The following is a 27,555-nucleotide window of genomic DNA, read 5'->3' as shown; positions in this document are numbered from 1 at the left end:
TCCAAGTGGTCAGCGTTGAATGGGTCTACCATACCGTGAAGCCGAATATCAAACCAAGAACTTCAGTGCTTTGGGATTTACTTCTTTTAAGGGATTATCGTTACAGGTTTGGTGATAAGGTAACTAAACAAACTTGTCAAGGAGTAGAATATGTTTTTATTTCAGGGCCTATGCTCATATCCACATAAAAACTTGGAAAACATTATAACATTCATATACTGTTATCTTGAGTTACAACTTGGTAATAAACCGTTTTAAATAAGATTTCTTAGACACTAACTGATTTGATGATATATTAAATTTCTTATCTGATTTCCATGGTATATTCGCTAAACTTTCAGATTGACATTACAGATTTCTTAATTATTTTTTGAGAAATCCATGTGTTTGTACAAAAATCATCTCTTTTTCAGGAAAACACAGTAAGAGAATCACATGTGGATGCTGGAATGCAGAAAATCTGCTTGCTTTAGGTGGTGAAGATAAAGTGATTACAGTTAGTAATCAGGAAGGGGACACAGTACGACAGGTAACACTGTAACATCTCTTCAGTCTGATACATTCAGATTTTTACCCAAAATAAAGTTCGTCTATCAAACCTATCTATAAAACTTTTAAATCTCTACGTGCAATACGTATACTTTATATTCTAAACATCAAAAACTTTTCTTTTTCTTTAATGTGACTATTTTATCCAGATATCCTCCTTTGCATGTTTCTCATTGGTTAATATTAGCATGGAGTATCAGCGCTGTGGTTAGTCAGACAGTATATTTGTGAAATAACTATTTTATATATGTGTATCTATAGCATAAATGTTAATAACTAGTCTCAGAGTCATGTCTGCCTAATTCTACACCTACACCTTTAACCGATGCGTTAAATTATTTCCAAACTAACCCTAATTAAATTTAATTTTAGGATTAAATTTTACAGTAGTAAAGTTACAATAGTTCAAATTTCCCATTTGATTAGATTTTCGGTGGCTCCTCCTTTACGGAATTTGTATTGCCAGCAGCTACGTAATCTCCCCAATGGGAAAATTTTACCTAACCGACTTGGCTTATAACTTAAAATTGCTAGAGCAATATGAACTAATACATTTCTAACATAACTGCTAGGTACAGGACACCGTGCTCTGCACTTTAGAAGAAATATGAGCTATGACCCTGTATCAGTTATCACTGAATAAGAAATTACTCTCAGAACTTAGCAGTTTAAGTCAGTAAAGATTTGTTATTTCACAGTCGTTGTGGGGGAGGAATACAGATGCAGCCGAGCCTCGTGCTTCTGCCCCAGGGTCTCCCCTGTTCCAGTCAGTCAGGGCTGCAGTCTCATCTGAAGGCTTGACTGAAGGATCTGTTTCTGAGCTCACTCACGCGGGTGTGGACAGAGTTCAGTTCCTTACCGGTTGTTAAGCTCGGGGCCTCAGTTCCTCTCTGGCTATTTAGTGACTAGAAACCTGCCTCATTCTCTTGCCAGGTGGATCTCTCCATCCAGTGCCTCAAAACACAGCTGCTGGAGAAACAGTGCTAAGCAGGCATTGGAGTCTTAAGCCACAATCTCTTTATAAATAACCTGATTTCAAAAACCTTTTTTTTCCATATTCTGTTCTCTAGAAGTGAATCACTAGACCCAGCCCTACCCTCAAGGGGGCAGGGATGGGGATTAAACAAAGGCATAAAAACTGGGAGGTGAGGATTATTGTGGACCATCACGGAGGCTCCCACCTGTAGGCCCCTACTCTTGAGACAAAACTAATCATGATAAAACACATGTGGCCTCATATGATTGGCAGGTTTTGTCATATAGCTTGTAAGTCCTATAGCACTTGTGAGATGGAGGAGGTGAGTGAAAGTCGTATTTGTGAAACATTAAACGAGAGAAGGTCATCTAAGTCAGGCTAAACTGTTGTAACAGAGAGGCCCCAAACTACGTGGGCACTAAGAATATGATAGTTTGGGTGGATTTTTCCCCTCTTTTTCTCATGTAGCAGAGAGATGTAGGCAGATCACCTGTGTATCTCAAGGTCGTACAGAGTCCCATGTTCTTTTCATCCATTGCTCTGCCACTGTCAAGGGTGTTTTGCCCTCCTCTGGATGATTAAAAGTAGCATACCCACACCACATCTGCAGTTTAGCCCTGGGAAGGGAGAGAGAGAAGTGGAGCGCGAAACTGTAAAGGCCCTGATCTGGAGGAGGCATGTATTATTTCCATTCATAGCATATAATTAGGACTTAGTCACATGGTCACACCTGAGTGCTGCCAGGGAAGCTGCAAATTTAGTCTACCTGCGTGACCATGTGTCCCGCTGTAACTTGTTTTAATGGATACTATAAGGCAGTTTAGCAATATGTGTCTTTCAACCCAAGCAAAACAGCATGAACAAAGATAAGAGGAAAAACTTATGGCTTGTTTATGGCTTACTCAGAATGGCTTGGCTGAAGATACAGGCTTTGATTGAGAATTTACAGAAAGTGAGGCTGAAGAAGAAAGTCCATTCCCAAACCTGGAAAGTTTGGAAAGTTAGGCTGACATGACTCTCTCGACCATGTTGGACAGAACCATGGCGTGATTAAAGTTGTTCTTAAGGCAGATTAATCTGGCATTAGTATAAACAATATTTCCTAAAAACCTTGTAATTTTGATTATTCTATTTCCGGACTAGGTAGAATAGTAGATACATGGTACAAATGCTTGTTCTCCCCGCCGCTGCTCTCATAGTAGACATCGTCAGGAGGCACCGGCGTTTTTTTGAATCACGGCAGGGCCTCACAATATTTTTCCACATAACATCTCAGGAAGCCACTACCATTTAGCTGTTATTCACATATAAGATAACTATTTCCTGTTTCTGATTGCCAAGAAGGATGCTTCCAGAATTTGACAGACTTAAGTTATCGTGTAGTAAGCAAAACATACGTTGTTTTGTATTACTTTGTTTGGTATGGTCTTTGAATGGCTTCCGCTTTTGACTGTTCTGTAGATGGCTGTTGTGCCACCTGTGTGGATTGTTTTTATTTATCCTGCCGAGGACTGTCTTGCTCCCGGAATCTAAAGCTTGCTTTTTCATCAATTCTGGAAGGTTCCTAGCCGTTATCTCCTTGAATATTACCTCTTGCCCTTTCCAGCATGTCCTTCTGCAATTTCTGCTAGATATACGTCAGTCCTTTTCATATCTCTTAATTCTCTTTTACAGTTTTTTTTTTGTCATTTTGTGTAACCTGGATAATTTCCTCCAATCAGTTTACTTATTTTTTCTTCAGATTTGTCTGATCCTCTGTCTGTCCCATTGAGTATTTTTTCTAATGACTATACTTTTTATTTTTGGAAAGTACTTTGTAGTTCTTGTAGAAATCCGTCTGGATTTTTTTTAAGTCCTTTCTTATACTTAGAAGTCCTTTTATGTCTTTAGCTGTTTATAAAGTATTTATTCTATGATGTCTCTCAGATAATCCTTTTATTTTTAGATCTTCTCATGTTTGTTCTTGATGCATTGTCTCTTTGTGAGTTTTCTCATTTTGAGTTGTGAGCTCGTATTCAGCAGGGCTTAGCTGTGGAAGTTTTTTGCAGTGTTGAAAAAGGCTTTGGATTTGTTTTTGCCAAACACTGCAGGGAGTTTCTAGACCACTCAAGGTATTAACCTGAATCCCAGACCATAATGAGGATAGGAGTAAAGTCTTTGATTTCAACTCTTCAACTATTTTCTGACCCAAAGCTGAGCCCAAGTCAAATGGCTTCCTTATTGTCCCCTTTTACCAGCTGTTTGGATCGCTGCAGGATTGCTTCCTACGTGCACTTTGCTTTTCAGTTTGATCTTTACTATGTCCCTGGAAATTTTCCTTACCTGCTTTCAGACTTATTATACATTTAATGAGACACCTGCTCTGTGTTGCCAAGGATTTCTAGATGTTTGTAGCAGTGGGAATTTCAGGTCATTAGTCCAACATCTAACATAAGCTAAAGCAAGGTACCTGTTTTATTATTCCAAGTCACTTTAAGTGTTAGGTTTATTCGTAGTGACAGTATTTTCATTCCCACAGTCACCGGTGAGATTAGAGCCTAGCAACATGCAGTTTTCCACAATGAAGACCGATGACCGGACCTATGCTACTGAGAACACAGTAAGAATTCTAAATCAAATTTATGCCTAAGTTATTTTTTTATTTAATCTTTCTTGTATTTTTCTCAGTACCATTTAGTCTCTTATACCCCTCTCCTGCCAGCAGTCACCACACGGCTGTCCATGTCCATGAGTCCTCTCTCCTTTTCGCTCAGTCCCTCCACCCCCTGACCCCTGCCCCTCATGAGCTGTCCTCATGCTCTTTGTCTATGAGTCTGTCCCTGTTACCAAGGAAGACTTTTGACACTGAGGAAACAGATGTGTCTCTCTTCTCTCAGGAGGCGTTGTGGAACTGCTGCCTCTTTCCTATATAAACTTCCAGATTCATCATGTTACGAGACAGGAACTGGGCCTGGAGTGGGTTTTCCTTGGGCTGGCTGGCGGTGTGCAGGTTCTTGACTTCATGTGGAAAGATTTCACAACACAAGTCTAGGCGATCCTGAGAGTATGTTAATAAAGCCGCGGACAGTGGAACAAAGAAGGGCTTAGGATAGAAGAAGCAACAGGAGAGGGCCTAGGCCGGGCTGCTTTGACTCATTGGGAGGCCAGAGAAAAAGGGCTCTTGGAAACGGGTTTCAGGGTTTAGCCAGCCGCATTGTTGTTGCCCATTGTGCCCCTGGTTGCAGGTTTGTGGGGACTCTGAGAATATAAGAGAGGCAACCCTGAGAGGGAAGAAAGGGGCGGGCATGCTCCTGAGAGGGAGGACGCACCCCAAATTACTGTAATAATTTTGTAGCATAGGCTCTCTCCTCATCTTGGGTGGTTCAGAATCTGTAGTGATTAATAAATTATAGTCTATCACATATTAAACCATGTAGGCCCTTCTCTCAGGACTGAAAGTTGTTTTCCTGCTGCTGTCTACTTGGTATTACAGCAAATGAAGACATCTTCCTGTTAACACTTGGTGTAGCTTTTCTCATTCTTGTAGTGGCAAAAGGAGTAGGGGTACCTTTATAAACAGACATATTGATTTCTGTATGACTTTTTTATTTTCACTATCCAATATGACCAGAACTCTGGAAATTGTATTTCCTTTTCTTAATACCTGAGGTGCACTTCCCTGCCACATTTTAACATCCTAAAATCCAGACAGTTTTTATAATCAACATGCTTATATTTATATGAAATAATGTTTTTATTTCTTGAAACACTATTATTAAATTGGTAATGACTTGTAATTATAGCTATTAGAATCAATGTAATACTTGGATGGCCAAAAAGTCCATTTAATTTTTTTCTGTAAAATAAAAGACACATTTTTCATTTTCTCCAATAACTTGATTTGGATATTTTGAGTATGTTGGCTATATCCCACATGGTAGAACATTGATTGTTTTCATTAATGTTTCGATTTGATCTCAACTTCAACTGGTCTACCCAACTGCTTTCTGGAGCATCATCCAGAAAGAACTCTCTACCACAAAACTTTGCAAACCACTTTTGGCATATTCAGTCAGTCACAGCACCCGCTCCATACACTGCACAAATCTTTTTTTGCATTTCAGTTGTGTTTTTACCTTTCTTGAAATAATAAAGCATAATGTACCCAAAATGTTGTGTATTTTTTTCCATCGTCAGTATTAAAATAGCTACACAAAAATTCACCAATTTTGTTAAATTTTTTAAATGCATGCTGATATGACAGCTGTCACGATACAGTCTAACAAAATTCTTTCGAATGAGGTTAAGGACAATTAAGCACTACTAGGGCCATCATACAGGAAAAGACAAATGAACTTTTTGGCCAACCCAATATATCAAAGTGTTTCTCTTTTTATGTATATATTAATCACCCTTAATGGACTCAGTTAAGTAATATGCTTTTTTATCTCCCCAATACAATTAAGCACTCCACTGAAAATTACAGTTAAGTATTGGCTTGTATGAGTAACGGAGGGACACTTGTCCAGTCACATTGACCTACAGGTAATGGGAAGAGGGGCGATATAAAAGCTAGAATAGCCACGTGGCTGTGGACCTGTCATGCCAGATGGCTCAAAAGGAAAATGACCTTTTTGGATGGAAGACTATATTCTGAATATTAATTCCATTTTGGTGGAACTGTTTCAGACTTACAGTCCTGAACTGCATGGTACTCTAATGAGAGATATAGAGAATTTTTTTAAATGATTATGCCTAGCTACTTTAGTATACTTCAAAGGGCATATTAGATATGCATAAAGGCAAGGATTCTTCCAAGGCTATATGTTAATAAAATGTATTTTTTAGTTACATTGTTCTTTTAGCAATTGTAGCACTTAGCACATCTAAATTTGGTTTGTTTTCATGAATTACATTCACAGATTTGAATTTACTTATTGTCTTTTCATGAAGAACTGAGTAATTCATTTAACAGTCTCTTGATTTTTTTTTTCTGGCAGATAAGTGTGGTGCTTGGCAAGAAAAGTTTGTTTCTTTTTAATCTCAATGAACCAGATAGTTCAATTGACCTGGAATTTCAGGACCACTATGGCAACATTGTCTGTTATAGCTGGTATGTGCAGATCATTACAGGTTGTTACAGAAAGATCTCCATGAGTTCTTCCTTACTAGTTATATTTAATTTTTGCCTGAATTGTTTTTGTGTCTTTATGTAACATTTTCTGGATTACAGACTATGATTCAGTATGTGAAACTATCTAGCATGTGCTATCTGGCACACAGCCCTTGCTAAATTATATTCTCTACTTTCTTCATTTTAAGTTACTTGCTTATGTATATATTTCCAATGATAGCAAGTTTCCCTTTTTACTGTATTGTTGCCTTTGTTGCTTTAGGTATGGTGATGGCTACATCATGATTGGTTTTTCACGTGGAACTTTTGTGGTAATTTCCACTCATATTCGAGAGATTGGCCAAGAGGTATTTCAAGCTCGTGATCATAAAGATAGTCTAACTAGTATTGCAGTATCACAGACCCTTAACAAAGCTGCTATATGTGGTGATAACTGGTAAGTTATATTTACAAATTCCTAGAAAGCTTATATAAGGAATATTAAGAGAGTCAACAAGACTTTTGTAGCCAAAATGAATCAGTTGTCCTGGGCGGTATGGTTCATTTGGTTGGAACATCCTCTGGTGACCAAAAGGTTTTGGGTTTGGTTCCAGTCTGGGCACATACCCAGGTTGGAGGGGGGGGGGGGTACAGTCCCTAGTCCAGGTGCATGTGATTACTGGTCCAGGTACTTACAGTCCCTGGTCAGTGCACAAGATTCCCAGTCCGTGCACATTTATGGGAGGCAGTCAGTCAGTGCTTCTCTCTCACATCTCTCTCCCCCTCCCAAAAGCAATTAAAAAAAGTCTTCATGTAAGGATAAAAAAAGAATCAAGCATACCTTCTTGCACTCTAAGAACATATTGCAATGAAAATTTCCAAAACTCCTTGCCTTTAACTCTCATGGCAAAATCTAAAATACTAAATGTATACTAAATATGAAACCTGAAATGGAGTATGCTTGAAAATCACTTTTAAAAACAAAATAGGAGACTTTCATTCAAGATGGAGGCATAGGTAGACACACCTCGCTTCCTCGGGCAACCACAAAAAAAATTACAACTAAATCTCAAAACAACACTCAAAAGTGTCAGAAAATCTAATTGAATGGAAGTCCAACAACCAAGGATTTAAAGAAGCCACATTCATCCAGTCAAGTAGGAGGGGCAGAGGCGAGGACACGGGATGGTGCAGAGAGGTGGTGGCAGCAGATCGGGCACAGGTGGTCCCATATTCATGTGTGGTGGATAAAAATTGGGAGGGATACCTTGGGAACAAGTGATTCCAGTCCCAGGCCAGACCTCACAGCCCAGGGTTCTAGCACCGGGAAGATAAAGGTACTCATACTTTCTGGCTATAAAAACTGCTGGATGTTGGGGAGTCAGAAAAACATTCAGAATCTCAGGAAACTCCACTTAAAGGGTCTGCAAGGTCTTAAAACATATGTGAGCCCCACTACTCTGGGATTCAATACCAGGACAACAGCTGGAAGGGTGCCAGTCACAAATAGGGAGTGGGCAAAGGGACTGGAAACAGAGCAAGTGCCAGGCAAACCTCAGAAGCCAGGCATCACTGCAGTCCCTTCTTTGAGCCCTCCCCACACCCGGGTCACAAAGCAGTGAAGCGGATTGCCCTACCGTGGTGATTACTGAAGGCTCTGCCCCGTACAATTTATAGGTACCTTTTACAGGGAGTAAAAGCAGTGCAACCTAATACCCAGAAACAAACACAGGGAGGTTGCCAAATTGAGGAGACATAGAAATATGTCCCCAAATGAAAGAACAGAATAAAACCCCAGAAAAAGAACTAAACAAAACAGAGGTAGCCAACCTATCACAAGCAGAATTCAAAACGCTGGTGATAGGGATGTTCAAAGAACTCAGTGAATACGGCAACAAGATAAAGGAAGAAATACAAGAGAAATAGAGAAATAAAGAAAAATGTACAGGGAACCAGCAGTGAGGGGGAGGAAGCCAGGATTCAAATTAACAATTTGGAACAGAAGGAAGAAATAAACATTCAACCAGAAAAGTAAGAAGAAGCAATTTTAAAACAAAATAAAATGAGGAAAGCATAAGAAACCTCTGGGATATCTCCAAATGTACCAACATCCAAATCAGGATGCCAGGAGAATAAAAAGAACAAGAAATTGAAAACGTATTGGAAAAAATAATGAAAGCCCTGGCTGGTGTAACTCAGTGGATTGAGTGCGGGCCTGCGAACCAGACAATCGAGGTTGATTCCCAGTCAGGGCACATGCCTGGGTTGCAGGCCAGTTCCCAGCAGGGGATGCATGAAGGCAACCATACATTGATGTTTCTCTCCCTCTCTCCTTCCCTTCCCCTCTAAAGATAAACAAATAAAATCTTTAAAAAATAATAATAATGAAAGAAAACTTCCCTAATTTGACAAATGAAATAGACATACAAGTCCAAGAAGCACAAAGAGATTCCCAAAGAGGACCACACCAAGACACATTATAATGAAAATGCCAAAAGTTAAAAATAAAGACAATTTTAAGAGCAACAAGAGAAAAACAGATAGTTATCTACAAGGGAGTACCCATAAGATTATCAGCTGATTTCTGAAAAGAAGCTTTGCAGGCAAGAAGTATTCAAAGTCATGGAAGGTAAGAACCTACATCCAAGATTACTCTATCCAGAAAGCTATCATTTAGAATGGAAGGGCAGATAAAGCGCTTCCCAGGTAAGATCAAGTTCAAGGAGTTCATCATCACCAAGCCCTTATTATGTGAAATGTTATAGGGACTTATTTAAGAAAGAGAAGATCAAAACTATGAATGTTTAAAAGGCAACAAATTCACAACTGTCAACAAACTGAGTCTAGAAAAAAAAGACTAAGCAAACAACCAGAACCGGAACAAAATCAAAGGTATGGAGATCATTTGGAGGGGTATCATCTAGTAGAGAGTAGAGGGAGACTGGAGGAAATGATCTAGGGATTAAAAAGCATAATTGGTAGATACAAAATGTACAGGGGGATGTTAAGAATAGGATAGCATATGGAGAAGCCAAAGAACTTATATGCGCAACCCATGGACATGAACTATGGGGGCAGTGGCTTGCTGGAGGGAAAGGAGGTACTAGGAGGAAAGGGGGGCAAAGGGAAAAATTGGGATGATTAATGACATAATAAGATATACTTTAAAAAGCAACAAATAAAATAAGCAGTTCTGGGTAACATATTAAGAATACTCCACCCCATCTCTCTCACTGGATATGGCTATGGAACCTGGATAAAATGCATAGACCACCTATTTAAAGACTCTGAAAAGTAAACAGTAGCAGGCAGATTGACAAAGAATACCAGAATTTGAAGTATGACTGAACTATTGTTGAGTCTCCTGGTCTCAGGATTCAAGGCAACCTGAAATCCAGAAGAAGGCACCAGAGGACAGACAGAGGAGCTCAGAGAAACTCTCTAGTTCTGGTTTAAGTTGCAGGAAAGAACTAACACTCAAAACAGTGGGGAAAATCCACCGGCTTTCTGTCTTGTTTTTTGTTCTCATGCTCTAGCAACCAAGCAACCTCACCACAGGAGTGGCAGCCATAGCAATGGCTGCAAGGACCCACAGGAACCTAAAACATGATGGGTAACATTCCTCTCTAATCAGGGGAGCTATGTTGCCGAGATGGTGGGGCAAACTCCTGTTGCTTATTTTTCTCTTTGTCCTCCTGCTTAGCCACAAGGACGGTGCAATTATGGGAAGTACAAGTCAGGACATGGTAACTATAGCCCCAGCTTCACGCTGGAGAACAAAAAAAATGGGAGTTCCAAAAAGCTGGAAAGTACTAGGTAAATCCCAGAGAGAGAGGAGCTCTGAAAAATGACCCTATAAAGATATTTGTGAACTCCCAGATTTATCCCTGAGCTGTGTATATGTATCTCACCCTAAACACATATCAAAGACTTTGAGAACTGAAGTAAGGAATAGGTCATAGCCCAGGTTCTACACTGGCCACTGAGAGGCCATAGAGGGACACATCCAAATACCACTGCAAAGGCTTTGAAAATGGAGCTTACATTGAAACCATAACCCACAGAAGACTAATTGAAGTTGGTGGCCTTAACCCAACTGGGTTTATTGCCTGCTTTAAAAATTTTTTTACCTTCTCCATGGGATTTAAACAAGACACAGAGTCTCGTAACGTATTTAAAATGTCCAGAATATAACCCAAAATTACTTGACGTATGAAGAATCTGGAAAATTTCAACTCATTGTGAAAAGGCAATTAAAAGAAGCCAGGACCGAGAGGGTAAAGGTAGCAGCTATTATAAAAGTGTTTTTAGAGGTAAGAACTATCATTCTCCAAACAAATAGAAACAGTTTCAGAAAAGAAATAGAACCTATAAAAAAAAAGCAAATGGAAATTTAAGAACTGAAAAATATAATTAATGCAGTACACTTAATAGCAGAATGGAGATCACAGAGTAAAGCGTCAGTGAACTTGAAGATAGACCAATAGAAATTTTCAGTCTCAACACAGAGGAAAAAAACAGATTGGAAAAAATGAACACAGCCCCAGGGACTGTGAAATGATACCAAAAGGTCTAACATTTGTGTCATAAAAGTCTTAGAAATAATGTCTGGAAACTTCTCATGTTTGACAGAAGACATAAACCTATATATTATAGAAGCTTAAAAAATCCCCAACAGGGTAAATTCAAAGAAGTCTAGTCACAGAGATATAAACAAACTTTTAGAAACTAAGACAAAGACAATATTTTGAAAGTGGCCAGTGAGCAACATTTTGAGTGATGGTGGGTTTCTCATATTAAACCACACATGCCAGAAGGAAGCATCACAACATTTTTTAAGTACTGAAGGTAAAGAACTATAAACTGAAATTCTGTGTCCAGTAAAAATATCCATCGGTAATAAAGGGGAAATAAAAACATTCTCAGGTGAAGGAAAAGAAAGAGAATTTATGGCCAGCAGGAACGCTCTGAAAGAACTGCTGAAGAGAACAGTGTCGGGAGGAATTTTGAGATACCTCAAATTTCCTTTTATCAAAGAAGAGCAACAGAAATGGTAAATAGCCTGGGTGAATATAATGGGCTATTTCTTAATTTGGAGATCTTTAAATGCGGTTACTGAAAGCAAGAATTATAATCTCAGAGAGTGTGTTCATTGCATGAAGATGCAATATAAGACAATTAAAATATAAAGGGGAATGGATAGAATTCTTATATGTGATAAGATTTCTACTTCTGCTTGAAGTAGCCTAAATGTTGATTATAAGTAGACTGAGAAATTAAGTATGTATAGCTTATAATTATAAACAGAAACAATTTTACTTAGAGCTCATGTTTGTGTTTTTTTTTTTCAGCATTAAAATTCATGAGTTGGCAGAATTAAAAGACATGTATGCTATAATCAGCCTGGATGATGAAATTAAAGGTATTGATTTTTCTGAAGCAGATTGGCATTTTATCATCCCAATTCCAGACTAGTATGTTTGTTCTTGTATGGGTTACATTTTTGTAGGAGGAATACTATTAGCACCCTTCAGCAGAGTTTCCTAAAATAGCCGCCTTATTATAGTTATTATGTGGAGTCATGCTCCTTGACTAGAAAAATGTAAGTCCACTTTGGTCCAGAGACATAGTAAATTTTATCCTAATTACAATTATAAAATCTAAGTTTTTATGTATTACCCTTTAAGCCAGTATGAATGAATTAGTGCTCATGTTCATATGTCAATCCATGGTGAATTTTCTAGGCTAAATAAAGACTCTTTTTTAAAAGATTTTATTCATTTTTATTTTTAGAGAGAGGGGAAAAGAGGGAGAAAGGGAGAGAAACACCAGTGTGTGGTTGCCTCATGTGCGCCCCCAACTGGGGACCTGGCCTGCAACCCAGACATGTTGCCCTGACTAGGAATCAAACCCGCGACCCTTTGGTTTACAGGCCAGCACTCAATCCACTGAGCCACACCAGCTAGGGCTAAATCAAGACTCTTTAAACTTAAAAAAAAAAGAATTGGAGATTTTTATGCCTCTTGTAGGTTAAGTGAAAATTATTTGCTTGTTTGCCTGCAACAGTGTATCTGTTTTTGAATAACCCTTTCCTTTGTAAATTATTTCAGGGTTGGATACCTTGTCCTGGACAGATGATGGCCAGCTGCTGGCATTGTCTACCCAGAGGGGCTCACTCCACGTTTTCCTGACCAAGCTTCCCATTCTTGGCGACGCCTGCAGCACGAGGGTTGCCTATCTCACCTCCCTTCTCGAAGTCACCGTAGCCAACCCTGTTGAAGGAGTATGAAAATGGTGTTATTTTTATTTTAGTAATAGTAAAATCAAAATTTTAGCAACTGATTTACTAGTTCCTTTTCCATATGACAGGAGCTGCCGATCACAGTCTCTGTTGACGTGGAACCCAACTTTGTGGCAGTGGGACTGTATCATCTGGCTGTGGGAATGAACAATCGAGCCTGGTTTTATGTTCTTGGAGAGAACGGCAAGTCGAAGTCCAGTTGTTTTCTTCTCTGGCATATAATTTCTGATCTATTTGGGAAGCATTGGTTATCAAACTCTGGGTCATGTGCACTGCACTTCAAAAGGCCAAAAATCAAAATGTCAGGTTGGTGAAAGGAAAGATTTTTTGATCAAGAAGGCGTCAACCAAGAAGATGGGAGACTTGTCAGTGCCTCAGCTCTATCTTACCAGGCTAAGGATTCTTAAGCTGGATAAGAGGAGTGGGAGGGGGAGTTAGGGTAAATGCCTTAGGTCTTCTGTCTCTTGTTAATGTGTCAAGGAGTAGATTCCAAGGCGCTCTCAGAAAGTCACGTGCATCACGGATGGTCTTGGGTCTCCATTGGTTTTTGCAAAGTAAGCTTGTAAATTATTGTCCTTCCTATGAAGAATCGTGAACATTGAATTGGGATGTTATCTATAGTTTTCCCAAAACTGTTGTGTGACCAGTGGGTCACAATTATTGACCCAGGAACTGGTCACAGTCTCCCTGAGTCCCACAGTTTAAACCTTACGCAACCTGTGGCTACAGGGGAGTGGGCATGTTCATACAGCTTTGTGAGGGCAAAAGCAGAAGATCTAACTAGTCTTTCACTCTTCTTTCAGACAGCTCTTTCTTACTCTAAAGAGTTTTGTGAATCCTCCAAAATTTTTGCATAATTTTTGGAAAGGTTTTGTTCTTTATCTTTGTATCGAAGACAGTTTGGTATAGGGGACAGAGTATGAGCTTTACAATTAGGCCCTGGATCTAAATTCCCCTTCTGCCTCACTTAGCTGACTGTACACAAATTCTTTACCCATCTGAGTCTTGGATTACTCCTCTGGAAAATTAGTATTCTTCTATATGTAAGGGGTTGTATGGAAAATGAAATAAAATGTGTAGTCTGCCTTTGCGCAGTGACTTTCTTATGTTCTCCTGGCTCCGGTAGGTACTGAACAAAAGCTGGTCCCCTCCCTATTTCAGTGTTTGAATACTGACCATTAGTGTCTGAAGGGAGCCTTGCTTTTTCTTCCCCCCTCTTTCCCCTCCCCACCCCTCCTCCACCGGAGGTCAGATATCCTCAGCATCAGAGCAAGCCTGAGCTTTATTCTCAGTCCAAAGTTATTGTCACTAAAGTTTAATATTTGTTTGTTTTGCATGTAATTTTATTTTCCATTATTTTGTTTCATGGGAACCATATGGAATTCCTGAAGGCAACTTTATATGGCAACTCAGATTTTCCTTAGAATGGCTAAAATAAAAATTTTAGGTTCAGAATATCCTTGTGAAGGTGCACATTTAAAATTATTTGCAAATATTTATGTGATGTTATTAATATTTTAATATGCTGTTCGCTCTTTTCATTGCTAAAGGTGTTAAAAAATTGAAAGATGTGGAATATCTGGGGACAGTAGCCAGTGTTTGCCTTCATTCAGACTACGCTGCTGCACTTTTTGAAGGCAAAGTCCAGTTACATCTGGTAAGTAGAATTTTGATGTCCTGGCAGCCTGCCCAGTTAACTTGGCAGTGATGATGAACAGTCTCATTATTAAGAACTTAGGTCAGAAAGCAACCATGTACAGACTAGCTAGAAAGCCAGGTGTGGGTAAAGGATTAACAAAAACCTTTATTTACCCTTTTGCATCAGATGTTCAATTAACTTTCCAGCTCTATTCCCAAGAAACGTGGCAATTTATCAACTGCTACATGCAACATCGCTTATGGTGAAAATGACCCTGTTTGTAACTATATCTAGAAAGTAGAAGTAAACTATAAAAACTGGTGGGAATCCCATACATGTGGGTTTCCTGGAATGCATTCACTCATACATTTAGGGCATCTCATTTGTGGGGATTCTTGAAACTATGCCTCTTGAGTTGTTCAAGAGATACCGGCCCTGGAATAGAGGGCTGCTAAACCGTGTCATGTTCCACATCTGTTTCTTGGCTCTGCTTCTGGGAAGCCAAAGGGATTGATTAGCCACGAGACAGCTTCAGAGCCTGTGAAGACTGTTCCCACTAAAGAGGGAGGTCCAACGCTGCCCTGCTCGCAAGCTGTGGTTCCTTTCTGATACCTTTCCGCACAAACTGGTCTGTGGTAGCCTAGTGAGTCTGGTTCAACTGAACTGAAGGAAAAGGTCCTCCCTTACCCACGAGACACTACAGACTGGGTTTACTCAAATCTGTAAGCCACTACTACTCTTTGTTTTAGATAGAAAGTGAACTTTTGGATGCTGGAGAAGAACGTGAGGCTCGACTGTTCCCAGCCGTGGATGATAAGTGCCGCATTCTGTGTCATGCCTTAACTGGTGATTTCCTCGTCTATGGCACAGACGTACGTGTTGTCTTCTTCACTATAGAACGCGGGGCAATGTCTAATGTTTACTTGGTGATATGACATTTATTATATATATAAGCATATAGTATATGAGAACATGTAACTACTGTGAGTAAATATGAGTAGAGCACATAGATGGCATGATTTGCTAGTATCGAGTGCTTTTGTGATTATAAGCAATTTTGAGAGCATAGTAAAAAGGGCAAACTTTGGAATGGAGAAAACCTGGGTTTAAATATCAGTCCTTTTACTTGCTGATTGCTGCATAACCCCTCCAAGCCTCATTTTCCTTATCTAGATGCTTTAAGGGTTTAATTTGATGGTGAATATAAGACACCTCATTCCACTTTAGTCTATATTTAGAGGGTATTTAACACACACTAAAATTAATAAAATACTGAGAATCCTACTCTTTCAGTCTTATGGTCCTTTGAACCACCAGTACCCTACGCCTCTAAATATTACGTTAGCCACATGGAGATGAAGCATAGTTACAGTAATTGCATCTAGTATTTGTAAAAAGTTTTTTAAAATATTTTATTTATTTATTTTTAGAGAGAGGGGAAGGGAAGGAGAAAGAGTGGGAGAGAAACATCAATGTGTGGTTGCCTCTTATGTGGCCCCCACCGGGGACCTGACCCGCAACTCAGGCATGTGCCCTGACTGGGAATCGAACCAGCGACCCTTTGCTTCACAGGCCTGTGCTCAATCCACGGAGCTACACCAGCCAGGGCTGTAAAAAGATTTTAAAGACTTTTTTGAAAGCCAGTCATACCTGTTACCTTGTTCAGTCGCTAAATTCAGTCAAATTGGTAGAAAAGGTATTGTTTTCCACATCAGAAAAACAATTATTCACTGTTTTAAACATTCCATTCTCTCCCATTAAGTTGTTTTTGTAAAAGAGCATGTTTAAAACATACTTATTGGCCCTGGCTGGTGTAGCCAGTGGATTGAGCTGGCCTGTGAAGCAAAGGGTCACCGGTTTGATTCCCAGTCAGGGCACATGCCTGGGTTGCAGACCAGGTCCCCAGTGGGGGGTGCTTGAGAGGCAACCACACATTGATGTTTCTCTCCCACTCTTTCTCCTTCCCTTCCCCTCTCTCTAAAAATAAATAAATAAAAATATATTTTTAAAAAAACATGCTTATTGCCCTAAGAGAAATTTTATAAGTTGAAGTTTGACCTAAAATAATCAGTCTTTGTGCTAATTTACACCAGTAGGGTAGGTTTAGTGTATCAGGTAAAGTAGGGAGGGATACATGGTAAATAGCATTAAATACATTTGTGTGACACCTAACATTATAAAGCTCAAGCTCACTTATCTCATTAACTCCATACAATAAGCGGGGAAGTTTCAGAGAGAAGCACAGTGAGGGCTGAGAGGTCAGTAAGTACGTAGCAGAGATGGAGCCTGAACAAGCAAGACTTCGTGTTAGAATATCTCTCTTTCCGCTGCGCCACCTGGCATTTTGAAGAACTCAGAGTGTAGTAGTCTGTCCGTGAAGCGGTGTTAATCCGTCTCATTCTTTTTTAAAAAATTGAAGTATAATTTACAGAGCATTGTATTAGTTTCAAGTGCACAGCATAATGATTTGATATTTGTATATATTACGAGTGATCACCACAGTAAGTCTGGTTAATATCCGTCACCATACATAGTTACAAAATTTTGTTTCTTATGCTATATCTCATTCTTAAGTGAGTCTGAAAATATTGGGGGTTTTAGCAGCTTTTTGAAGTATAATTAATATACAATAAACTACACAATTTAAAGTTTAGAATTTGATACATTTTGACACAGATGTGCACCTGTGAAACACCATCAACTCAAACAAAATAGTGAACATATTCATCACCTCCAAAAGTTTTCTCATGCCCCTTTATGATTCCTCCTTCCTGCCTTTCCACTGCCTTCAGTCACTGTTAGTTTGTGTTTTCTAGAGTTTTGTGTAAATGGGATCATAGAGCTGGTACTCCTTCGTGACTGGCCTTAGTGTAATCATCCTGGGATTCATCTGTGTGGTTGTGTATTCAGTAGTTCAGTCTTTTTCCTTGCTGAGTAATATACATAGTCTGCATGTTTATCATACTTCACTCATCCATGAATCGATGGATAGACATTGGAGTTCTTTCCAGTTTGGCTTATTTACAGATACTGCAAAGCTGCTGTAACTATTTGTGTTTGAGTTTTTGTGTGGGCATGTGCTTTCTTTTAGATAAAAATACCTAGAAGTGGAATGGCTACATCATGTGGCATGTGAGTGTTTTGAGAAATTGACAAACTGGTCTCTGACTTGGTTGTGCCATTTTCCATTCCCACCAACAGTGTTGTGATTCCTCTGCATCCTCCCAGCGGCTGCTCTAATGAGTGTGCAGTGATACCTCAGTGTGACTTCAGTTTGCATTTTACTATCGGACCAATGATGTAGAGGCAGCTCTGTGCTTATTTGCTATGTGAATATCTTTAGTGAAGTGTTCGTTCAGATGTTTTTATTATTTCTTAATTGGTTTCTTTTATTATTATTGAGTTTTGAGAGTTCTTTATATATTCTACATTACATAAAATCAAAGCAGGCAGTCACAGAAGACTGCATATTCTGTGATTCCATTTATGTAAAACGTGCAGAATAAATTGTCAGTAAGTGTACAACTCTGCGAATATACTAAAATCCAGGAAGGTGTACATTTTAAGTGGGTGATTTTTATGGTAGGTGAGTTATTTTTAATAGGCTATTATTAAAAAAATAAAAGTGAAGGCATCTTAAAAACAGAAAAAAGAAAGAATTAGTTAGACATGCCTGTGTAGCTCCGTCTCTGGTTTTTTTGTTCTGTTCCAATGGTCTCTCTGTCCCTGCCTCCATCAGTACTGCACAGTTTTTTTTGTTCTTGTTTTGGGTTTTTAAAATATTTTATTTATTTATTTATTTTTAGAGAGAGGGGAAGGGAAGGAGAAAGAGTGGGAGAGAAACATCGCTGTGTGGTTGCCTCTCATGTGTCCTCTACTGGGGACCTGGCCTGCAACCCAGGCATGTGCCCTGACTGGGAATTGAATTGGCGACCCTTTGCTTCACAGGCCCATGCTCAATCCACTGAGTTACACCAGCCAGGGAGTAGTACACAGTTTTGATTACTGTAGTTATTTTTATTTAAGTATTGAAATTACATAGACTAATTTTCCACTTTATTCTTTTTTTTTTTTTCCCAAAATTGTTTCAGCTGTTCTAGTAACTTTGCTGTCCCATGTGACTGTTAGAATAATCTTGTCTGCATCTACAAAAACTCACGTTGAGATTTTCATTGGAATCCAGTTAGACCTGTAGACCGATGAGGGAGAATTAGCATGTTTACCTGGGTGCCAGTCCATGAGCGCAGTATGTTTACTGTGTCCCCGTTTATTTAGACCCTCTTTGATTTTCCCGTCTGTGCTCTGCAGTTAGCGTGCACGTTCTGTGCATGTTTCATTAAACTCACACCTAAGTATTTCATTTTTTTAATGATTGTAAATGATACCATATATTAAAATCTTGTTGTCTACATGTTCATGGTTACTATATAGAAATACAGTTGATTGTATCAGGTGGGTTTTTTATTTCTTTTTATTGTAAACTTAATGTTCTAATTTGTCTATTAATAACAAAAATATTTAAAATAATATGATTTGAGAGTTACTCTTAAACAATAAGGGTGTTTCTTTTCATTCAGTTGGAAAATCTGAAAATCAAGCTTTAATACCACGAATAATATTAGAATTGATAGACTGTGGAATCACATGTATATTCTCATTTATTTTTTTCTGCCTGTACCTTGCAAATATAGCAAACATTGTTCTTGGACTCTTCCTTCATCAAACATATGACTTTTTTTTCTCTTTAGATTAGAAAGCATGTGTAACTTAAATGCTGAAAGTCCATATTTTCTGACATTTTGTGTTTCTCTGACTGAACTTTTTTAGACTGGTGTCATTCAGTATTTCTACATTGAAGACTGGCAGTTCGTTAATGATTATCGACATCCTGTTGGTGTGAAAAAGATTTTTCCTGACCCAAATGGGACCAGATTAGTTTTCATTGATGAAAAAAGTGATGGATTTGTCTATTGTCCAGTAAGTCTAGAAAGTGTTTTTTAAAAATGCAACACATGAAGAAAAGTATTTTTAACATATATTTTATATATAGACTTATTTTCTTCTACACAGAGCCAAGGATTATAGAAGTTTGTTATCATGTTTGTGATCTATTTTATGACTATTTACATCAAGAAAACGTTTTTTCATTTTTCTTTAATTTCTCATAGTGTCATCCCCAGAGAGAAAAAAAGTTATATTCCGTACCACTGTTAACCATATTTACTGTATGTTATTATAGTATATCATCATATACGTGACTTTTCTCTCCAGATACGCAATAAGCTTCAGAGGACTGAGACCGTACCCTGTCCTTTTCCCCAGCCTCAGTTGAATTTCTTCTCCCCTTAAAGGTCCTGAATACAAAGAAAAGGTATTCTGGTATTAGATGATTAAAAACAGATAGAACCATTTTAGTTAATTTTATACATCTTTACCTTTCTTGAAAACAGATTTAGAAAAAGGAAATGCATTTTCATATCATGTAGTATACTTGGAGTTTGTATTTATTTCTGCTCTCCAGTGAATGATCGAGTGTGTTGTTGGTCATAGTTCTCGTGGCCTGCAGCTGCCGTCGGCCGTCCTGAGTCCCTTCACCTTAGAGAAGACACGTTTCAATGAAGACGGCTTTCCCCTCACTGTACACTTCCCTGAATACTAAAACTCTCTTCCTTCTCTGTCCCTCTGTCTCTCCCTCCCTTCTCTCCCTTTCTTTCTTGCTCTCTCTTCTTCATTTTTCCTTTTCTTTCTTTGACAAATATAGCAGGTTTCTACAAGAGTGACTTGATCATGCAAACTTCTTGACATGCTAGTTCTTACTCCACTTCTTCCTCTCCCAGTCAGAGATCCAGTGAGGAACACTGACATAAATGTAAAGATAACCTTGACTTCCCTCTGCGCACTGAGGAAATTCGGTCTTGTACAGGTTTGCTTTCCGTCATGAGGCACAGGGAATCAGAGCTGCCTTGCATCCGCCCGGGGGGGGGGGCACCCCAGGTGGAAACTGCCCCTTGGGACACACGGAAGGGTCGGAGGTAAACCAGGTGTCTGACTGCTAGAGAAAGGGCAAGGAGTACGAGCTGCCTGAACAACTAGATACATCTTTCTTTTTCTCTTTACGGTTTTCCTTTCCGTGATCATTTCTGTTATGGAGGCTAGTATGAGCTCCCTCACAGAACGGGAATGAGGTGTCAGCGGGTTGGTTTTTCTGAGTGTGTTATCAGGAACAGGTAGTGGGTATTAGTGAGGCCCTTCCCTCTTTACCTCCCTTAAACCTCTCAAGCCCAGGACTGTCTCACTTGTGGCTGCTCGTCCCCACCCCCTTTTCCAGTTCTAACCTGCAACTCAGTTAGGTATTAAGGAAAAACACCCCGGTAAAACAAAATCCACACAGAGAATGATTCCATAACAGCAAAGGCTCTCCCTCACCCCATGTGTAGGTGGGAGTTTGCACTTATTCAAATTAAGATTTCATTGCCAGGTTAGAATCCTAAGTGGTTGGACAGGACATCACAGGGGAGTGTTGTGCACACAGGAGGAAATTCCTCTTTTAAATAATACCCAGCCTTGTCTGTGAGTAAGGCCAGCCCTCCCCGCGGCCTCAGACACAGCAGGAGGCTGCGCTGGGCCCTCGGACCCTAGACCAGAGTGCTGTGCACTGAATTGGACTTTCAAACACACCCTGTCATTGTGAACTAGGATTGCAGCTTCACTCTCCACTCCAGATACTTTGGGAGCATTGCTTCTGTGATGTACATGTATGCAAATATATAACTATTGAGACAACTGTTCTTCTTTAAAATTTTTCAGCTTGAAATTTCCCTTTCTATGTATATGTGTTCAACCTATATTTCTTCACTGTGTGGAGAGTATGGAAGTGACTTACGTTGTATAATAGAACTGGGAGAGATACTTTTTTCCTTCACATGCCCTAATAAAACAATCTACATACCCCACTACTCCTTAAATGCCCATGAAGGATGATTTTAGATTTATCCTAGAAAGTCGACAAACACGTTGCCCTTGAGAGAGGCAGTAGAGGGTGGTAGTTAAGTGCCTGGACTTTAAAGACAGACAGACCGACCTGAATTCAAGATTAGCGATAATAGCAACTAGTATTTCTGTACTGAGTACCCTTTCCATATATCAGGGATCTCTTTCAGTCCTTATAGCAACCCTGGAGATCAATACTCATATTGTTGCCATTTTACAGGTGAACAAACTAAGGCATAGAAAAGATGAGTTACTTGTCCAAGGTCACACAGCCAGCAAACGACATCACCAGTATGAGGCCAGAGTGGCTTCCTCCCAAGCACTCTTTGATTGACCTCCCCCCCAGTTTTCCCATCTGTATAATGAGTTCCCTTCTAGTACCTCTTTTGTAGGTTCTATAAAAATCAAATGGATGGTGCACATAAAGCTTTTAGTACACATAATAAGCACTCAACAAATGGTTACCCTTTAAAAAAATGCCACCACCAGTCCATTGGCCCTGGTTTGCTATCCTTACAAACTGAAGGTCAGTATAACCTAGTGGCTAGAAGCACAGGCTGGAGCCGCGCTGCCTGGGTGCAAATCCTGGCTCTTCCACTTATTAGCTGTGTGACGTAGGGAAGATCTCTCCATGCCTCATTTCGTCCTCTGCAGATGACACCACAATAGTATCTGGAGACTCTGAGGTTAGACTTAAATTGGAACAATACCTGGTAAGCAGCACCATCCAATGGAAATAAAATTTGAACCACATATATAATTTTTAATTTTCTGCTAGTCACATTTTTTAAAGTTAAAAAGAAACAGGTAAAATTAATTTCAATAATATATTTAATCCAATGTTATCGTTTTAGTATGTCATCAGTATAATAAAAAATTACTGATGACACATTTTGTACTCTCTAAGGCCCACTTCCTGAGGTCTAGTGTGTAGTTTATACTTGTACAAACCTCAGCTTGACTGTACACATTTCAGTGCTTGGGAGTCACATGTGATTATTAAATGGTGGCTACTGTACCGAACAGCACTGCTCTACGGGTTTAGTTATGTGCAGGAGTTTTGTATTTCATCTTTATTTTTAGAGGAAGCTAGATTGGAGAAAGCAGGTATTTCTCAGCTCCACCTTCAGCAGATACATTAGCCTCCTGCTTGAGTTCACAGGAGCAGGTGGATTGATTTTTTTAACAGCTTTTGTTACTGTGGCAGTACATTTTATGTTGGTTAGCGTGCACTGTAGAGAAATTTTTGGAGTAAAACATAGCCAGTGGAATTTATTTAAATTTGAAATCACATATGAGTTAATTTCTGTTTCTTCTCCAGTTGGAGCATTTCCATGCCCAGTATTGAAAAATTTCTAAACACAGGTGCTCGTAGTAAGTTTCTGTCATCTTGAGCAGCTTCAGCTTTTTTTTTCTTAACTTGAAGCTTTGTGTCCAAGCTTGTAGTTTTTCCTGCAAATTCACCAAATTTTAGATCAAACCCTTGATTTCTCGTATAACTATCTTTTTTTTCCCCAAGCCAGACCTAGTATAGGAATGGGAAAAGGATTTTCCTTCCCATCATGGTTGGGTGTTGCTGGGTTGAATATGAGTCGGTAAGCCATGCCAGCCCAGCTACGGCTACAAACAGGCTTCTACCACGGCAAGTGATAACAGTTTATGTACAGACTTGGGGCAAATCTCTAAATCCTATCTTGTAGGTTAATGATGCTACGTATGAGATTCCAGATTTTTCACCAACCATTAAAGGTGTTCTTTGGGAAAACTGGCCATTGGATAAAGGTGTATTTATTGCTTACGATGATGATAAGGTATACACTTATGTCTTTCACAAGGACACTATACAAGGTATTTAATCACTTTTTTGTCCATTCGTTGATAAACAAATTTCCATTGTAGTGAAATTAAAACATCCCTTTCTGATGTTTGTGCTGAGGGGGCTCCTTCAGCATTAAGGTGTCTGTTTTATAACATAGGATCCAAGGTCATTTTGGCTGGTGGCACCAGAGTTCCCTACGCTTATAAACCTTTGCTGTTGTATAACGGAGAGCTGACCTGCCAGACACAGAGCGGGAAAGTGAACAACATCTACCTGGACACTCACAGCTTCCTCCACAGTCTGAAAAATGTGGGGCCCAACGAGCTGAAGCAAATGCTGACGCAGACCTTATTGCTAAAAAGGTAGGGTTTTCAACGCTCCTGGTGAAGCTTATTTGCTTTTGTGATTTTAAAGGTCAACTCCTATTAAAATAGATGGAGATAATAGTATTTACCTCATTTATGTCACAAGATTATTGTGAGCCTCAGATAAGATAATGGATAGGAGGATGTGTGTGAATTCTAAAGAAAGTCATAGCCTCCTGTTGCGGCCTTCTTCCAGGAAAAGCCCTTCACAACCAAAAGGTTGCTTTTTTTTTTTAAGATTTTATTTATTTATTTTTAGAGAGGGTAAGGGAGGGAGAAAGAGAGGGAGAAACATCAGTGTGTGGTTGCCTCTCACATGCCCCCCACTGGGGACCTGGCCCACAGCACAGGCATGTGCCCCGACTCAAAAGGTTCCAAATAGAGCAGTTCTTGTGAAATTCTAATAAACATGGTTATTTCAACAATATCTTAACTTCATTAATAAAATTTGAATTTACCTTGCTTGAGATTTCTTCTTACTTTTTTGTTTCATGTCTTAGGGCCGCTGCGAACCCTTTTGTGATTCTGTTTCTTCTGTCTCTTAAGTGTTGCCATTCCTCAAGGAGGGCCCCGTGAGCTTCCTTCTGCTCTTCTCACTTGATTTCTTTTTCCCGAATGAATCTCATCTACATACATGGCTTCAATACCACCTCCACGAGGCTGACTCCAAAATGGGCATCTTCAGCTTACACCTGTGCATAGTAGGGAGTCCATGAGCCCTGTTCAAGACAACTCACTGACTTCCCCAACCCCCTCTTCTCCCCCATTCTAATCGTATACGCACCACGTCCTAACACACATACCTACTACACACACACACACCCCAGGTCCTTTTCTCCTTCCATGTTCCTCAGTCTCAACTGAGTCCCTCCCTTGGAGTAATGTACTGTAACGTGACCACTTGCAGACTGTCCTCTCTGCTGATAGCCTCATAACAATCTCACCTGTTCTTCACAGACTTTTGAAAATGTGAATCAGACCCTGTCTCCTGGCTGAAGATCTTTCAGTGGCTTCCTACCTCCTTTAGCAACAAATCCCCACTTCTTGGGGACGGTGGCCGACATACTAGGCACTTGATGTTTTAATGCCAGCCTCAGCCTCCCCACTCTACTTCCTCTCTGTTCCAGTGTTTCTCCTGCTGCTTTGCCTTGGCACGTGCTGCTCTCCCTGGAACGGCCTTCTCCTCTCTCTGTATGTATTAACTGCTCATTCCTCGCTATTCAGCGAGGCCCTCTCCTACTCCAGGAAGTCTTCCCTGAAGCCCTGCAACCACTTGCAGTCTCGGATGTGTTGGCTCAGAGCCAGGGGACAACATCCTTGTTCATAGTGGTTGAGAGAACCTTACTGTTTACCACTGTGTGACTTGGGGCAGTCTTTTAAGGTCTCAAGTCCTCATTGTCCTCATCTATAAAGGAGAAATCATAATAATGCATAGTGGGTAGAATTGTCAGGGTGATCCAAGGAGAGAATTCATACAAAGCGCCTAGCACAAAAGACTCACATACGGTGAGCACTCGGTGACTTCCGTTGTGCTATGTTGCAGTCATCCGTTTACTCACCGGTCTCCTCCTCCTTCCCCAGTCATGACACCCGACGGACAGGGACTGTGTTTGATCTGTATCTTGGTTCCAAGTACAGTTCCCGACACGTAATAGGTGTTCAGTCAGTGTGTGTGAGATGGAAAAACACAGATGAATAGGTGTAATATGTTCATTAATGTAAAGGTTCATTAATGTAAAGTAATAGGTTCATTAATGTAATGTAATGTAAAAGTTTAATTGGATTTATGATCGTGCTTTAAACCAGAGGTCCACAGACTTTTCCTGTTGTGGGCAAATGGTATGCACGTCATGCTTTAAGGGCCGCAGGGTCTCTGTCACAACTGTTTGAGTCCACCATTGAAGCACAAGAGCCACTGAGACGAGCCACAATAAACAGGCTGATGAGTAGCCACGTTCCCCTCAGACTTTCTTCTCACAGACAGGCAGCTGACTGGATTTAGCCTGTGGGCCATCTTCGCTAGCCCCTGTTTTAAACTTCCAAATTTATAGGAGTAGAGTACTGTTTTTACTAGACTTTTGTGAGAACAAAAATAATTTTCATTGTGTATGAAGTAAACCAAAAATAAATAAAACCAGTTGTTAATGGGGAAGGAAGTTACCCAGAGTAGATTTAGATTTATAAAAGAAATTCAAGAAAAATCAGCTGTACGAAAAAAGTTTATGTGGTTTTTCATAACGTAGAAATGATTACAGACTAACAAATGTTTTTTAAAATTTACCTAGGGCATGGCATCCAGATTATGTACAACTGTCTACTGAAAATTGTCTACTAGGGAGCAAGAGCTCACTACTAAACTCGGGGGCTTTAGTCCCTGACTGAACTCATGTGCTCACTTTCTAGGTTTTCTGATGCTTGGGAAATTTGCAGGCTTCTGAATGACCCTGAGGCCTGGAACGAGCTGGCCAAGGCCTGTCTGCACCACATGGAGGTGGAGTTTGCCATCCGCGTTTATCGGAAAATTGGAAATGTTGGCATGGTGATGTCCTTAGAACAAATCAAGGTAACCAGCATCTTATAAGAATGATCAGGTTAGGATTTAAATGGCATTTATTCATACATTAAAAATTTTTGTAGTTAATCTTATGTAACTCATTAATAATTGCTAGAACATTACCTCTTTGTACTAAGCAAAGTCTTTTTTACAAAAAAATTAAACCCATATATTCTCATTAAAACCGCTTTTATCTTTAGGGAATAGAGGATTACAGTCTCTTGGCAGGACATCTTGCCATGTTCACTAGTGATTTCAACCTGGCCCAGGACCTGTACCTTGCTTCCAGCTGTCCTGTTGCTGCTCTGGAGGTACGGCAGCAGCAAGGTGGGGGGAAGGGCGCGAAAGGAGGATCGCACCTTCTACACGGTTAGACTCTCTCGTCACCTGACTGCACAAGCCTTGCCCCTGCTGGTGCTGAGGCTCCAGCTTTGAGAACCCCTGTGTACTCATTAACTTCAAAAATATTTTCCTTCTAAAAAAAAAAAAAAATATATATATATATATATATATATATATATATATATATATATATATTCATTCTACATTCTGTGGAGCCATAAAAGGCTTGGTATTGTAACATTACCAAATAACTTAAAGTCTAAATGTATCCACAGAGAACAGGTTTTATAACTGCCATTTATTGAGTGCTCACACTTTTTTAAGCATTTGACATACTGTAATTCATTTAGCTCTCACAACAATCCTTTGAGGTAGTATTTTTATTTTCTCTCTTTTCCACATGGGAAAACTAAGATGTATTTATCTTTTATTTGTTGTATGAAATTCTCCTGTGCATTAAAAGGTGAGCTAAGGACTAGTGTATCATCACCAGTTTCCCAGAGGTGAGCAAAGCAGCGGAAGGACTAGAACAGAATGAACAGCCTAGTTCAGTGCAAGAAGAGGAGAGAAGTGGCTGTAGGGAAAAGCGACTAAGAACTCGGAAGACAAATCCTAGCTTTGTGTAACCTTGACCAATTTATTTCATCTTTCTGCGCCCTAGATCTTCTCTTTTTCAAGTAGGGATAACACTGTCTAGCCTGCAGGTTATTTTTTTCAAAGATTTTATTTATTTTTACAGGGAGGGAGGGGGAGAGAGAGAGAGAAACATCAGTATGAGAAACATTAATCAGTTGCCTATCATAAGCACCCCGAACAGGGTGTGCAACCCAGGCATGGACTCTGACTGCTTTGCGGGATGATGCCCAACCAACTGAGCCATAGTGGCTGGGGATAGCCCTCAGGGTTATTGTAAAGAGTTTTAACCCTG

The 27,555-nt window shown here is 39.7% G+C and overlaps 1 protein-coding gene across 1 annotated transcript in view; it reads left to right on the top strand.

The window, feature by feature from the left end:
- The window catches only part of WDR19 (WD repeat domain 19), a 77,793-nt gene that overhangs the window by 14,970 nt on the left and 35,268 nt on the right, over positions 1–27,555 (top strand). The window contains exons 6-19 of the mRNA XM_037138016.2: positions 414–529; positions 4,044–4,124; positions 6,505–6,617; positions 6,901–7,074; positions 11,969–12,039; positions 12,728–12,900; positions 12,987–13,101; positions 14,469–14,575; positions 15,307–15,429; positions 19,385–19,534; positions 23,248–23,395; positions 23,524–23,728; positions 26,135–26,294; positions 26,486–26,596. Coding sequence (XP_036993911.2) covers positions 414–529; positions 4,044–4,124; positions 6,505–6,617; positions 6,901–7,074; positions 11,969–12,039; positions 12,728–12,900; positions 12,987–13,101; positions 14,469–14,575; positions 15,307–15,429; positions 19,385–19,534; positions 23,248–23,395; positions 23,524–23,728; positions 26,135–26,294; positions 26,486–26,596 — 1,847 coding nt within the window. The remainder of the gene's footprint in view (positions 1–413; positions 530–4,043; positions 4,125–6,504; positions 6,618–6,900; positions 7,075–11,968; positions 12,040–12,727; positions 12,901–12,986; positions 13,102–14,468; positions 14,576–15,306; positions 15,430–19,384; positions 19,535–23,247; positions 23,396–23,523; positions 23,729–26,134; positions 26,295–26,485; positions 26,597–27,555) is intronic.

The sequence above is a fragment of the Artibeus jamaicensis genome, unplaced genomic scaffold, assembly GCF_021234435.1.
Source record: "Artibeus jamaicensis isolate MK-2021 breed Jamaican fruit bat unplaced genomic scaffold, CSHL_Jam_final contig_76, whole genome shotgun sequence".
Classification (NCBI taxonomy): domain Eukaryota; kingdom Metazoa; phylum Chordata; class Mammalia; order Chiroptera; family Phyllostomidae; genus Artibeus; species Artibeus jamaicensis.
Note: the sequence above shows the minus strand (reverse complement) of the source record. Positions and strands in the feature narration are given on the sequence as shown.